This window comes from Osmerus eperlanus, chromosome 9, assembly GCF_963692335.1.
Source record: "Osmerus eperlanus chromosome 9, fOsmEpe2.1, whole genome shotgun sequence".
Lineage (NCBI taxonomy): Eukaryota > Metazoa > Chordata > Actinopteri > Osmeriformes > Osmeridae > Osmerus > Osmerus eperlanus.
The window spans coordinates 18,102,540-18,117,040 of NC_085026.1; the positions used below are offsets into that span (position 1 = coordinate 18,102,540).

General features: G+C 45.1%; 3 protein-coding genes across 4 annotated transcripts; 1 reads left to right on the forward strand and 2 right to left on the reverse strand.

Moving 5' to 3' along the window:
- The first annotated feature begins 291 nt into the window (after positions 1-291).
- xgb (x globin) lies at positions 292-7,137 on the forward strand. Its single transcript, XM_062470064.1, has 7 exons — positions 292-600; positions 3,885-3,992; positions 5,328-5,448; positions 5,803-5,883; positions 6,272-6,406; positions 6,468-6,493; positions 7,027-7,137. The coding sequence occupies exons 1-5, from the start codon at positions 440-442 to the stop codon at positions 6,392-6,394; spliced, it is 594 nt and encodes a 197-aa protein (XP_062326048.1). The 5' UTR covers positions 292-439; the 3' UTR covers positions 6,395-6,406; positions 6,468-6,493; positions 7,027-7,137.
- A 1,410-nt stretch (positions 7,138-8,547) lies between these two features.
- srp14 (signal recognition particle 14) lies at positions 8,548-10,627 on the reverse strand. Its single transcript, XM_062470089.1, has 5 exons — positions 10,478-10,627; positions 9,898-9,970; positions 9,673-9,785; positions 9,524-9,556; positions 8,548-9,444 (listed from the first exon to the last, which is right to left on the reverse strand). The coding sequence occupies exons 1-5, from the start codon at positions 10,499-10,501 to the stop codon at positions 9,355-9,357; spliced, it is 333 nt and encodes a 110-aa protein (XP_062326073.1). The 5' UTR covers positions 10,502-10,627; the 3' UTR covers positions 8,548-9,354.
- Positions 10,628-10,666: 39 nt separating this feature from the next.
- Positions 10,667-14,338, reverse strand: LOC134026934 (5'-3' exonuclease PLD4). 2 transcript variants are annotated; one of them, XM_062469998.1, is made up of 11 exons: positions 14,216-14,338; positions 13,963-14,037; positions 13,673-13,833; positions 13,317-13,500; positions 13,084-13,204; positions 12,863-12,990; positions 12,478-12,678; positions 12,107-12,246; positions 11,747-11,912; positions 11,356-11,452; positions 10,667-11,114 (listed from the first exon to the last, which is right to left on the reverse strand). In XM_062469998.1, the coding sequence occupies exons 2-11, from the start codon at positions 14,008-14,010 to the stop codon at positions 10,906-10,908; spliced, it is 1,455 nt and encodes a 484-aa protein (XP_062325982.1). In that variant the 5' UTR covers positions 14,011-14,037; positions 14,216-14,338; the 3' UTR covers positions 10,667-10,905. The 2 variants fall into 2 exon arrangements, with proteins under 2 accessions (XP_062325982.1, XP_062325983.1); XM_062469999.1 differs by having other exon boundaries at positions 14,237-14,300.
- Positions 14,339-14,501: the final 163 nt, after the last annotated feature.

The window sequence follows — 14,501 nt, forward strand, 5'->3', positions numbered from 1 at the left end:
ACTAGCCTAGTAGTGTGTCCTTTTGGGGTCAGTGTCTGAATTTTCAATATGGGAAAATATGTGAATTAATACGGCATTAAAGCATGTTTCATTCCTTGTTTGAACGGCAGCAAACAGTTGTTTAGACGTAGTCGTTGTAGACGTGAATTTAGCAAATCTAACATATTATGCTTTTGGGATTTTTCGAAAAAAATTATATTGCCCCACCCCGTAGGTTACGGTTTATGAACGGCTATTATAAAGCGAGGAGACAAGCTCGCCACGCGCCGTGCGCTCTTCAGTCACATTCATGTTTAGATGCTGCGCGTGCAGACTCCAGCGCGCAGAAACTGGAACCAAATGCAGGGACGCAACTGTTTGTCTGGCAATTATTCAACCATTTTTAGAGATTGCTGGGTTGTGTCTACTCAACCGTTAAAGTAATTTTAATTTACCAAGAATGGGCTGCGCGATATCTGGTCTGTCGCCGAAAACCCCGTGTGAGACGAAGCAGGATGATGCAGACACGCGCCTCAGCGAGGACCAGGTCCAGATGATCAAGGACTCATGGAAAGTTATTCAGGATGACATCGCCAAAGTTGGAATTATTATGTTTGTAAGGTAAGGGGAGGTATAACACGGGTAATATTGTTTTCACAATTCGTCTTGTATTAATGTCGAATTTATATTCACTCAACTTGCATTAGAAACTAAATTAGATTAACGGAAGTTTCAATAGAAGTTTAAACCGACACAGCGCAACAACCTCTGCCGTGCAAGGCAATATGTAACGGAAGGCCTGTGGGGAGTAGTTATATATGGAACCTTATCGAATTTACGAGTATTTTGTAACGTCTTAGTCGCATACACACACACATGAGATAGACTATATAGGCCTATATATATATATATATATATATAATAAATACGTATATAGGCTGTATATGTGCATATAGCCTCTCTCTCTTTATGTATCTATATATATATATAGATGGATATATTTTTTTCTTTCTTAACTGCCCTCCTTCATAACTTTTAACCTTGGCAGTCCATTTGCTGTTTCTCAGTGTTTCTCTGCCACTCAGACATAGTGAATGTTTGGTCTCTACCAGGCTCAGGGGCCTGCTTGAGTTAACAGGATTATGACACAGTGCCTAACATCTCTTCCTAACCAGGCAGCTGAACACAGTCATATTCCTCATGTTGGCCTGCTCCATCCATGCTGCAGCCTCAGGTTCTTCATTAAAAGACTGGAGAAGGATGGGGCCTCTCTCATCACCCCACATCTCATCTCAACATTTATGTAACCCATCAGGTCCCCTCCCCTGTTTCAGCAGCTAGTGACCAGCGAAAATGATCAGCAGGAATCAGAGCAGTTAACCTTTGAAGCACATTTGAGGTTGCAGACCTAGCGTCACGATGAACAACAACTCTAGTGTTAGCAAGCTTAAATGTGCTTCGAAGTCCAACCTCATTAGCACCAAACCATGACCACCTCTAGGCCTACATGGTCGTGGTTTGGTGCTAATGAAGTTGGACGTGTAGCTGGTGGTGGAGGAGGGGGAGGAGCGAGGACACCAGGCGTAGCAGATAGCTGTGGGGCCAATCAGGGCAATGCATCCCTGGAGGAGCTCTAGACAGCCGAGGAGATTGACCTTAGTGTGCTAGCCCTGTGGCGTGCTAGCCCCGTGGCATGCTAGCCCCATAGAGTGTTAGCTTCATAGCATACTAGCCCTGTAGCGTGCTAGCCCCGTAGCATGCTAGCCCCATAGAGTGTTAGCTTCATAGCATACTAGCCCTGTAGCGTGCTAGCCCCATAGCATGCTAGCCCCATAGAGTGTTAGCTTCATAGCATACTAGCCCTGTAGAATGCTAGCCATGTAGTTTTTTAGCCCAGTAGCGTGTTAACCCCATTGTGTGCTTGCCTAATTGCATGTTATCCCAGTAGCGTGCTATCTCTGTAGCGTGTTAGCACCCTAACCACAGGCGCCTCCTCATGTTCTCGGCCCTCGGCACCCCAGACCGCCAAATATATAATAAATATATCGCCAAGACATATAGGGACCTAAAATTCTAATATGTGGACTATCTATACTAAGGGTACATAAACTAGCAGTACTAAGTGGAATTAGAATTAAATAAAATATACAATAAAATAAAATATATCCATGCAGACTTGCAGGGTGCGGGTGAAAACAGCGTCCCCTGGGGAGACTCTTTCTCTCTCTTTTTATTGTTTATGTTTTTTTACTGTGGGGCGTGAGAGACACCAGACACGTCCCCTGTGCTCCGGCAGTCAGTGAGGCGAAGTGGGAAACACACCAAAACCCTGAGAGTGAGACAGCCTGTCTCCTCTCATCCATCCCATTTACCCAAAAATGGGATGGATGAGAGTCCACTTGTGATCCATCCCAGCGGACGTGGTGAGGAGGTCTTCAAGGATTTTCACTCCAGAAAAGGGATTCCGAATAAGGACTGGCATGTTTTTGCTTGCTGTGTTGATGAAATCTTCTTGCGTCATGTATTGTTTTGCTTAATCTTTATGGATTATTGAAGGATACATTCAGAGTGCGAATTATACAATGACAATCGGGGGGGTTACGATTACAGGTAAGAACGATATATAAATGTATCGAGCACCCGCCCTGTTGTTTTTACCTCTTTTGGGGGAGTCCAAGTCTTAATTTGGGCGGTCAAACCCCCCCGTAATTCAAACTCTGGATACATTGCAAGTACTTCGAAGAGGAGAGAGGAGGAGATGGGAGGAGGAGATGAGAGGAGGAGAGAGGAGGAGATTGGAGGAGGAGAGAGGAGGAGATGGGAGGAGGAGAGAGGAAAGGAGATGGGAGGAGGAGAGAGGAGGAGGAGAGAGGAGGAGATTGGAGGAGGAGAGAGGAGGAAATGGGAGAAGGAGAGAGGAGTCAGGTGGCTGAGCGGTTAGGGAATCGGGCTAGTAATCTGAAAGTTGCCATTTCGATTCCCGGCCGTGTCAAATTACGTTGTGTCCTTGGGCACGGCACTTCACCCTACTTGCCTCAGGGGGTATGTCCCTGTACTTACTGTAAGTCGCTCTGGATAAGAGCGTCTGCTAAATGACAAAGTAAATGTAATAGGAGGAGGAGAGAGGAGGAGAGGAAGAAGAGATGTGAGGAGATAGGAGGAGGAGAAAGGAGGAGTGTTGTTGTTGCTCAGTTGTGTCACCAGCCTCATCATGCTACACCCTCATGCTACACCCTCATGCTACACCCTCATGCTACACCCTCATGCTACACCCTCATGCTACACCCTCCGGATGAGTGGTCTGCTGGGGGTGATGTCACTAGAAGACAGTATGCTGGAACAGGCTGCAGGCCCTTACAGAGTCCTACTCATCTGGGGAGATTAAAAACTTTCTTTTGCATCATTTTTTGCAACACACGCATACACACAAAACCCATGGTGTGTAGTCCGTCTTGGAGAGTTCGTACGTGTGTACACGGGTTGGAAGGGGCAGATTACGACTGCGTAATCAAATCCCCATTCAAGAGAAGATGTGTTGCCAAGGATGAAAACCACTTAGGGCATAATCACAACATACAGTGTAATCACTCTGGACGGGAGATACAGGTTCTGCAAGGCAAAGACATGGAATGGACAAATGACCACCTACACTGGCAGGATTTTACAAACTAGCCCATATCTCTCCCCGGACATCATAAACATCCTTTTTGAACATTTCTGAAGGGTTTGTTAACATGATCTCAAAAGGCTTTGGAGATATTGAAGTGTTTTGTGGTGTAGTGTGCCTGCATGGTTGTGCTGCTTTTCACGACCCCCACTCTCTCAAGCTCAGACGCATTCTGTTTGTCCCCGTTGTCTTGACTACGGTTGATTGAGTTTGGCCCTGTTGTCTTGGTGACTGACAGGTTGTTTGAGACCCATCCTGAATGCAAGGACGTCTTCTTCCTGTTCCGAGACGTGGAGGACCTGGAGAGGCTGAGGACCAGCAAGGAGCTGAGAGCTCACGGGCTCCGGTGAGCCCTCTCTCTCTCTTTCACACACACGTATAGTCTCTCCAGCCCACTCCCTCTCTCTCTCTCTCTCTCTCACACGTATAGTCTCTCCAGCCCACTCCCTCTCTCTCTCTCTCTCTCTCTCACACACGTATAGTCTCTCCAGCCTTCCCCTCCTCTCTCTCTCACACACGTCTACAGTCTTTGAGAGCAATGCTATTTTTTACTTTCTCAATGTCACACTCTAATGTATCTAGTGTGAAAAACTGTCGAGTTGCCAGACATATGCAGACAATCATCTGCATATGATCATTATGATTGTATGAAGGCCCGAGCGCCTCATGGCAAAACAACTCCAACTCTGTTGTTGCTGTGAAGTCTGGGTTCCCCTGCAAACAGAGGCCAGCACCCTCCCAGTACAGACAGACAGGCAGGCAGATAGACAAACAGGAACACAGGCAGACAGACAGACAGGCAGGCAGGCAGGCAGGCAGCAGAAGGAAACCCTGGATGAGCCACATCAGGGTTCCTGTTCTCACAGACTAAGTGGACGAGATCGAGGGCAGCACTTTCACCTTTTGTCCGTTCTCATCATCATACCCCAAACTGGCACAAAAACCCTCTTCAGCATGGCAGCGGCCTGAAAACAATGGAGCTGTGTCCTCTTTTGAGGGTTAACAGCCTGGCAGCCTGGATGAGAGAGAGAAAATAAATACAGTACACTGCAGCTTGTTAAGGGCCTTCTTGTTGAATGTGTAACTCTTCACAACATTTAATCATTTACATAATTACAAAACTACTTGTTGAAATATTCTCAATATTCCCATTACAATGTAAATAGTGTGAATAACAAGGGTGCAAGCATTGAGACATTGTCAGATTAACATTCAGCCAGTGTGTTAATATTCTGATTTGTTGCTGAATGTCTCTCTGTCTCCCTGGTGTCAGGTCTGTCAGGTAGCTTGATAAAGCAGTCGTCTTATCTCCTGTCTGACCGGAGCCTGTCTCTGTGTACTTGATGACAACCCATGTTTTAATGTACAGCACGTTGGTCAACGATAGTTGTATTTAATAGAGATGAGGAGGAGTTGGGAGGAGAGAGGAGGAGTCAGGTGGCTGAGCAGTTAGGGAATCGGGCTAGTAATCTGAAGGTTGCCAGTTCGGTTCCTGGCCATGCAAAATGACGTTGTGTCCTTGGGCAAGGCACTTCACCCTACTTGCCTTGGGGGGAATGTCCCTGTACCTACTGTAAGTCGCTCTGGATAAGAGCGTCTGCTAAAAGTAAAAGTGCTTAAAATACTAAATGTATTGTGAGCAGGCCAGAGCTGCTCACCCTGTGCTTCCTGTGTGTCCCAGAGTGATGTCCTTCATAGAGAAGAGTGTGGCCAGGCTGGACCAGCAGGAGAGGCTGGATATCCTGGCTGTGGACCTGGGGAGGAGCCACTACCGCTACAACGCCCCGCCCAAATACTACAGCGTAAGACTGCCTGGCTCCCTTCCTGTCGGGGAGACTGAACCCAGGCCACCTCTCAGTCCATGATCAACACTGCTCTAATGTACGATTCAGGCTTCAGTTTGATCTAAAATTGTTGATGAAAACCAGTCGACACACACTTTCATGGTTTAATAATGCCTGGATCCTAGATGATCACATGTACTCTGATGAGAGGAGTGGAGGACTTGACAGTTATATTGGTTAGTCTATTGGTTTACACCTAAAGAGCCACAAAGCCTCTGGACACTGTCACAAACAATATTCTTTTGTCTGTTAATTGAACCACAGTATGTGTTTAATCCTGGACCCTTTGCACTGTGATGTCTTACCTTCCAGTATGTAGGGACAGAATTCATCAGTGCCGTCCAGCCCATCCTCAAAGACAGATGGACACCAGAGTTGGAGGAAGCATGGAAGGTAGAATTCAATATTTTTACCTAAGTCCCCCTAACATGCCTGCTTCAGGGTAATCACATCATTCACCAGCAGTGACTGGAAAAATCCATGAATTCTTTCCATGTGTTAATGCATAAGACCAGGAGAGCAGAGGCTGATTGGAATTTACACCTCAATGAACCAGGGAAGAGCATATTGCAGAAAGTAGAGCAAGGCTCTGTCACATCACGCTCCGTCAGGTGTTCATGTTTTCAAAGCTGAGCCAGTATTTACATCAGAAAACCTGAGATGTTTATCACCCTTCGGAAATGGTTGAGCACACTGCTCTCTAGTGGACTGACATAGAACTACAACTATGACTTGTCTTCACACACGCACACTGACCCTTAGCTGTGTTTGTGGTCTCCAGACTCTGTTCCTGTACCTGACCAGGCTGATGAGGCAGGGATACCTCCAGGAGGAGAGGCTCACACACCACCCCCCTGCAGCCTCCCCGAAGGACAGGCCAGAGAGGAACAAGGCTGTCCTATGAAAGCCCCCGCCGCTCTTGACGCCAGACCTGCAGACACAGGCAGCACAGACCTGCAGACACAGGCAGCACAGACCCGCAGACACAGGCAGCACAGACCTGCAGACACAGGCAGCATAGGGACTGTGTACATACTGTATTTACTGATTACTTCATTTTTTACGTTTCTCGTGTTATCAATCATTCAGCGATGTCAGCGAATAACCGGTGGAGACTGTTCCCATGTGTTTAGTATTATTCAAAGATCCTATAATTCAGTTAACAGAGTAAGATTGAGTCATTCTAACCAAGCACGTTCTCAAACAACGTCTTCGGATACGTTGTGATGAGAACAGAGTCAGGTGGATGTAGAGCCTGTGGCCATACCTGTCGACCCAGGAGACTCACATGGGCCATACCTGTCGACCCAGGAGACTCACATGGCCATACCTGTCGACCCAGGAGACTCACATGGCCATACCTGTCGACCCAGGAGACTCACATGGCCAGCTTTAGAACCCCCTAGACGGAAAATCAGAATGGACAAAAACTAGCATAAACATGTCTGTCTCTGTCTACAGAAGTCAAATATGCCTTTCAGTCAATAAACAAAATGTATTACCAGGCTTCTTCACCCTGTGACACAAGATCCACTAAATAACATTTCCAGCGCGTCTGTGTTCAAACTGCTGCTTAGCCTGCGGCTGTGCAGTCATTGGTCTGTACTAGAACTCTTAAACCACGTGGCAGGGTTTGAATTACGGGGGGGCTTGACCCCCCTAATTAAGACTTGGACCCCCCCCAAAAGAGGTAAAAACAACAGGTCGGGGGGGGGGGGGTCGATACATTTATATATCGTTCTTACCTGTATTCGTAAATTACGGAAGTTGACCCCTATCTTCCTGAGATTAACAAGCGTTTGGCGGAGAGGACGATATTTATGAAACTACGTGACGGTTAAGTCCCACATCTCACATGACCACAATGTAACTTTTAATTTAAAGTAAACAATTTAAAAAATGAGCAAAAAAAAGTTCAAAACAATAAAAACATTTTAAAAACTGAGCAGTTGTCCATTCTCAAGTCTGTTTCTTTAATGCTTGGCTATGTTTGCTTTAAACATTTGGCTCATATGTCTCGCACACTTGTCTCTTAGCCTTTTTATTGGACAGTGAGAGAAGGGAAGCGTGACACAGGAAGAAGGGATATTGCAGATTCCCCCAGCCGGATTCCAACCGACAACCGGTTGCAAGGTGCACCGCACGTAGCTTCCAACTGGATGAGCTAAATGCTGTGATTCAGTATGTATTCAAATCTGGCTAAAGGATCTCCTTACAGCTCAATTTTGCTCTTGGACTTAAATAACTAAAACTGATAAAAGGTAAATTTATTTTTAGACTCTTGGTTGAGCCTTTCCTGGTAGGACAGTTGGGTACCTGGAGAGACAGTTGGGAGAGGGGATCTGGACAGTTGGGTACCTGGAGAGACAGTTGGGAGAGGGGATATGGACAGTTGGGTACCTGGAGAGACAGTTGGGAGAGGGGATATGGACAGTTGGGTACCTGGAGAGACAGTTGGGAGAGGGGATATGGACAGTCGGGGAGTGCGCTGCTGTTACAGGGATCTGGGCCCACGGATGTTTGGCACTACGCTCTGTGCGGGATTTGAACCCAGGTTGTCATGGTTTTTGGCCCTTGTTCTCAGCCTACTACACCACAGAGTCCCATTACGTAGGCCAAAAGGAGAAGTGTCTGTTTTAGTCGGTGGAAACAACTTTCTCTTTCCCGTTTCCTGTCTCTTCCTCCCAACCCCTGCATCAGGCCCACATGCAGTCTGGGATGGTGGCCTATCACCATGGGAACCCCCCCCACCCTCCCATGATGCTGATGACCACCCAGCCCCCCCCCCCCCCCATGCCCCCCCCCCCCCCCCCATGCCCCAGAGCGCCCTCAACCTCATCCCCGTCTCCTCCACCACACACTTCTACCTGGCGCCCCCCCAAGGTAGGCCGCCGAGAGCAGTTTCAAACCTGCCTGTAGTGTGTCAGTGTGTGACAGTGTCTGTGTGTCTGTAGTGTGTCAATGTCTGTAGTGTGTCAATGCCTGTGTGTCTGTAGTGTCAGTGTCTGTATTTTGTCTGCACCTTGATATGAAAAATTCTTCCAATTTGAGACAGTATTAACGTTGCTGTTTAATTTCTGCCCGTGCCGCGTCTGAGACTTCAGAACAGGTTTCTAACCAGGGTTCGAATTAAGAACCCTGTCATCAAACATACAAAACAGATACTGATTAGATCCATCCAAATATGTAAAAATGAAGAATTAAGAACAAATGTGAAGTTACAAAAGAACAAGATCTGCCTTTACATTATTAAATAAGTTCCTTATGGAGACTTTCTTGAATGTCATTGAAAACCATTCATCGTCATGCTGCCTTCAGCTTCAAGATGTGAGACTGTAATGGTTGCTATGTTACCAGAACCTATTCATAACCACTTTTTATCAGGGCCTACCAAAAAAAAGAAGAGGACTTCTAGTTTAAGAAGAGAGCTTCTACTTTAGCTGATGATATAGCTATTAAAAATAAAATATCTAAAACATAAAAATAAAAAAGGACAATTATATTAAAACAAAAAAGGCAATTAGTGTCTGTGCAGCATCCTTGTGACGCTCCACAGACATGCAGCCTGCTGTAACTCGCTTCACACCAGAGGACGTCTGCAACCAGCAGCCACTCCGGCAGGATCCTCTCAGTAAAACCTCTTCTGGGCTTCCTTCAGTCACCTCCACTGACGACAGAGAACAGCCAGGTGAAGACAGGACCATGAAGACCGGCATGATGTCAAAGCAGTCACCAGATGGAGAATGGTGGGCCTCAACCACTAGCTTAGACAAGGGAGGGGTGTGTTAGGGTGATGGTTGGAACCCCCCTGTAGGTGGTACAGGCCGGTCTGGTCCAGTAGTGTTGTGTGTAAGAGTCTGTTGCTCATTGGGTGGCTTTGGTTTTCTTGGTTTTGCTTTTCTTGTCCTTCTTCTTCAGTCCGTCCATGTGTGCTCTCAGCAGGTTTGAATACGCCTGCAGACAGGAGGGAGGCTCCATGTCAGGGCCACGGCCAGGGTTCAGATAAACAGCACTGCTTGCTTGTGGTACTTACCATCTGGAACTTGATAACTTCTTTAGTGCTAACCTGGAAACATTAAAAAGGTTTTGTAAGCACACATGAAGATCACATGGCTTAGTTATTGACCACACCATGAGAGATGACCATAAAATTCCCACATCCAATCACATGAGCAGACTGACCACTGTGCTGATTTTCTTCTTTCCATCCGATGCTCTGATGAGACACTTGTTGTCTGCAGGCTCAAAACTCTCCACGTGACCTTTCCTGGGAACTGGTTTGGTTCTGCCGTCGTCTTCAAGGTACAGGGGGGAGGGGTCGAAGAGGGATGTGGTCGGTATTCTAACATGTATTTCCTAAGAACTCAGGTTCTTGTAATAATCTCATTTCAAAACACACGAACTTACATTTCTTTAACGTGATGACAACACTGCCAGAAGTCCTGCATTTCTGGAACAGTCTAGTTAGCTCTGTCAAGAACTGAGGGGTACAAGTGATAAAATCGGTGTTTTATTATAACCGTCTTTCAGTCAGGCTTCACCGGATAAGTGACCTGATAGGTAGCTCTAGAAGGTGTACTGTAGTCTTTTTCACACCGCATGCTACACCCGGACGTTGGCAGCCTGCGCTTCTGATCATCTTGTCATCTCTAGCTATTAATGTTGTTAGCTAGCCTAGATAACTACCTCACAAGATCATGTCAGGTTTACTCTACCATCAAACGGTCAATAAATTCTCAAACCCTTGTTGCCACATTAAATCGGACTGAACTCTACTCGTATTTTCTTTTCGTTATTGTTACACTGAAATGATCTAGTTAGCTACTGTACACGATACCTAGCTAGCTACTGAGCTAACATAAGCTCGTACTCTAGTTCACGAGCTAGAGGAAGTGATTTCTAAATATTTGTACACGGCTACACTAGACAACTAACGATGACAATACGACATGTAGGAATTATAGAAATACTATATTTTATATCTTACCGAATCGTTTTCCAGTAGCACCATGATCAGCAGTTAAATGTACACGTAGCTTTGAAGCTAAGATAGCTCCTCATAAGCACACGTACTGCAACACAAAGCTCCGCCCACTGACCTTTGAACTCGGCGCGCGCGCACAAAGAACTAAAATCACTGCCGTCTACTGCACATGAGAAGAATGACACGATGCGGTTTTCTTATTTATTTATTTATTTACAAAAATCTAAAGACGTAAAGTACAATGCTACATCTAATTATTTAAAGCAGATTACATATGATACGTTTAAGATACATACTGAGTTCAATTATCTGATATAGCTAGATCATATCTGTAGGCTACTTACACATTGTGCTAAACAACACAGTGAATCAATTTAATCTAGCACCATATTAGCTCGCTGGTAATAACACTATAATAACATCTATAGCCTTTATCCCTTTGAGAGATTACAGTCAGGGTTGGATCCCAGTGCGTCGAGTTTCACAGCAAACTGGGAATGCCAGTCTCGGTCAAACACTGCCCTGAGCTGCCCCCGCAGCCCCTGGTCACTCCCGGCCAGGTGTGGAGTGCTCTGGGTCGACACCACCAGTCCCACCCCAGCCGTGTTTTCGAAGTAGTCTTCTGACCAGTTAGACGTACCTGACGACAGGACGGTATATAATGTAGTGTGGTTTTACAATCGATACACCATATCAATTATATTATTTTATTGTAGCCTATACAGTACAGTTTAGAATAGTATAGTAAAATATAGTAAAGTTTAGTAAAGTATAATGAAAATAATAAATTAGAATATGATGGTAAAATCTATCATCTGAACTGAACTGATACATTATATTAGACCATAATATACTAAATGTATATATTAATTGATTCTTACCAATGTATGCAACTTTATCAGTCACCATGTACTTATTGTGGTTGACTCTAGCATGCGGAATATCGGTCTGGTTAGCCACTGGCACAATGTACAGTTTCTGAAAAACATCAAAGTAATATAAATATAACAGTGATAAATAACACTTACTGAATATAAGTCATGTTAATAGGATCAAGCCAATATCTGTCTGTGGTGATTCCAAATGGGAAAAACTTACATTTAAATTCAAACTTAAAAAACCTTAAGAAAAAATAAATGTTTAAGACTTAAAAAAAAAAAGACAACAAAAAGATGTATTAATCTGTGAATATATCAATATATTATATATGATCGAATAATAATAATGATTGTGTCCTAAAAATGCTTAACATTGCTGCTTGGTGCTTCTTACCACTTGTATGCTGATGTTGTGTCTGGGGGCATCCAGAGAGGATAGGGACTGCAGGAAGGGCAGCATGGCTGGGTCAGAGTCTTGGCCACAGCTTATCAGCATGCGGACCTTCACGTGGCGCTCAAACACAGACTCCCTCAGTGTATCATCGATGAGCGGCCAGTACCTGCAGAGTTAAAACAGGTGAACAGACAGATGTCATGTATATCTTGTGCTTACACACACACGTCACCGGGGGCTTCACACAGACCCATAGAACTGCACCTAAACCAACCAAAACCCTCATGGGTTGTACAATATCTTGTATTTTAAACACAAGAGGTTGGATTGTTTTTAATCCTGCCTGATGACTAGGTTTACCTTGACGGGTGTGAGAATCGAGTTGTGGGGAAATACTCCATGACTGAAACATCTATGAAGCGCTCTGCCTCATCCATCACTGACAGTATTGCATCCAGGTCCTGCGTCCGGGAGCTGGGGCAGAAGGCTGGGGGGGAGCCCTGGGATGGACACACAGACGGGACAAAGATAGCTGAGAGAGACGTCCTTTGTTATAAAGGATGAGGGTACAGTTAGACAGGACTTTTATTATCAAAATACTTGTGTGTGTTTCCCTGTTTAGTTGTGGTCTTGATCTCTCTGTGGTCACGTTCTAGCGAGATGGTGGACATGGAGAGTACAACACGAGTCGCTGGTGACTTCTAGAAAGAGAGGACACGTTGGGGACTTACTGCGATGTAAATTCTGTGAGACGTGTTTTCAGTTTTCACCAGCAAGGGGTGGTCTTGGTTGATGTTGGTGTGGTACTTGGCCGGCCATGGGAATGGGATGGAGCTTTTGGGGTGACCCATCACCCAGTAGGAAGAGAAGATCTTGTGGAGGTCCTCTGCTAACCTGGAGCAGTTATGGATAATCACTCCCAGCTCCTTCACCTGAGGACAGATCAGTTTGTTTCTGTGTGGTACCTGGTCCTCAAGTCAGGGGAGGGCGGTGGTATTGGACACTGGTTAGAGCAATTGACTTGAGATAAAGAGGTTGCAGGATCAATTCCCACCTTTTTTTTTGGATAAAAGGGTCTGCTGAGTGAATGCATCACACCTGTGTTCTGTGTTTTACCTGACTGAGAGATCTCCAGTCCATGTTGGCACTGCCAATGTAGATGTGTCTCTTGTCCACGATCCAAAACTTGGTGTGGAGGACGCCTCCAGTCAATCGTCCAAAGTTCACCCTCCTCACCTGGACCCCTGCACGCCACAACGGGATGAACCGATCAATAGAAAGACGCTACGCGCATAAAAAATAACCTGCAGCAATCACTGAATGTTCTTTTTTAATACCTTTATTTCTCAGAAAATTAAGGTCTGTCGAGTTAGTTGACACAGAGGGAATGCTCATCACAACTCGAACAGACACATTTCTCGATGGTAAATCTCCAAACTGCTCCAATATAGCCCTGCCCTGTCGCCAAGCACAAGCATCACCATGTAGTGAGGCAGGCTACTGAACAGTTGAACGATCCTGTGTATGCTAAGTAAGGTATTGTCAGATGTCATTTCGAGACTCAACTCACAGACAGGTCTGTAGACGTGTTGACATTGATGTCTTCACCAGTGAGAGTCCAATAGAAAGAGGCCACATCAACCTGTTTGGTTGCCATGGCGAGCAGATTCTTCCAGCCCTTCTCCAGGGGAGATCCGAAGGTTGCATTGGCTCCATACTGCATGTACAAGGGCAGGCTCTCCACCAGGGTGATCCTGCAGCACATACAGCCTTGTTTAGTCAGGACCGGATGTGGAAGTAGAGTGGTGATAACTTTGGAGGCACGATTACGTTAACATTTTCTCTAGAGCAGTTCCTGAGGGCGACACACTCAGAATGTAACACAGACTACCCAACCCCGTGATACTGCTGTTCTCTCTGACTAACCTGCTCTCCTGGTCAGGAACATAATTTTCATCCTGAGACGTCACAGCAGGTTGGACATGTTCCTCTACTGATAGTCTCTCCAGTACAGCAATGGCAAGAATGACTCCCATCGCCGTCAAACAAACCACTGCCAAACCCAGCACACCAATCCTGGTAAGGTTCTGAGAACAGACACAGACACATTAGTTGAATTAAACGGTTTCAAAACTGAGATAGATTTTTTTTCATGTAACTACAGATACACACAGTAGAATGAATAAAATTGTAGATTTTTTTTAAATTATTGCTACCCTTTTGTTTGGCACGTAGCTATCATGCAAATTCTTGAATGGAGACATTTCGCATTGGCATCCCTGACATCCCAGCTGCATTGAGAGAAATAATTGATTACTGTAACCAACAGTTACATTTCAGGTTTCTTCATTATACAAATATTAGTCTAATTAAAAGTATTTTTTTTATCACTAAATGCAATTAAAACGTGATCCATCAAACAGCTACGCAAGCATGCACTGTACATTAAATGTAAACAAAACAACTTACACAATGTAATATCAACTTCACCTTCTACAGTACGACTAGCGTGAATCAGTCTTGCCGCCTACAATGGACTCAGGTTTCGTCTTTCAGAGTTCCACGGAAACTGATTTGAAAGTAAGAAGTTTAATTTGTACAGTCCAGACAACAGTGCACAGTTCCTGTTTTTACTTCCATTTCTCGTTTTTACCAAGGTTAAGACTAACAAATAGCATTCATCAACCAAGGCCTAAGTATGATGTCATAACCAAAAAATGATATCGAATACAAGAAATGCATAATTTATTAATCG

Coding starts and splice junctions, on each gene's coding strand:
- srp14 (XM_062470089.1), bottom strand. CDS start 10,501: ATGGTGCTACTGGAAAACGATTCG. Junction 9,786..9,897: donor TGTCATCACGTTAAAGAAAT/GTAAGTTCGTGT, acceptor TGTACCTTGAAG/ACGACGGCAGAACCAAACCA. Junction 9,557..9,672: donor AGAAGAAAATCAGCACAGTG/GTCAGTCTGCTC, acceptor TAATGTTTCCAG/GTTAGCACTAAAGAAGTTAT.
- LOC134026934 (XM_062469998.1), bottom strand. CDS start 14,010: ATGTCTCCATTCAAGAATTTGCATGATAGCTACGTGCCAAACAAAAGG. Junction 13,501..13,672: donor GTTCCTGACCAGGAGAGCAG/GTTAGTCAGAGA, acceptor TATGTGCTGCAG/GATCACCCTGGTGGAGAGCC. Junction 11,453..11,746: donor ACAACATCAGCATACAAGTG/GTAAGAAGCACC, acceptor GATGTTTTTCAG/AAACTGTACATTGTGCCAGT.
- xgb (XM_062470064.1), top strand. CDS start 440: ATGGGCTGCGCGATATCTGGTCTGTCGCCGAAAACCCCGTGTGAGACG. Junction 3,993..5,327: donor CTGAGAGCTCACGGGCTCCG/GTGAGCCCTCTC, acceptor TGTGTGTCCCAG/AGTGATGTCCTTCATAGAGA. Junction 5,449..5,802: donor CCCCGCCCAAATACTACAGC/GTAAGACTGCCT, acceptor CTTACCTTCCAG/TATGTAGGGACAGAATTCAT.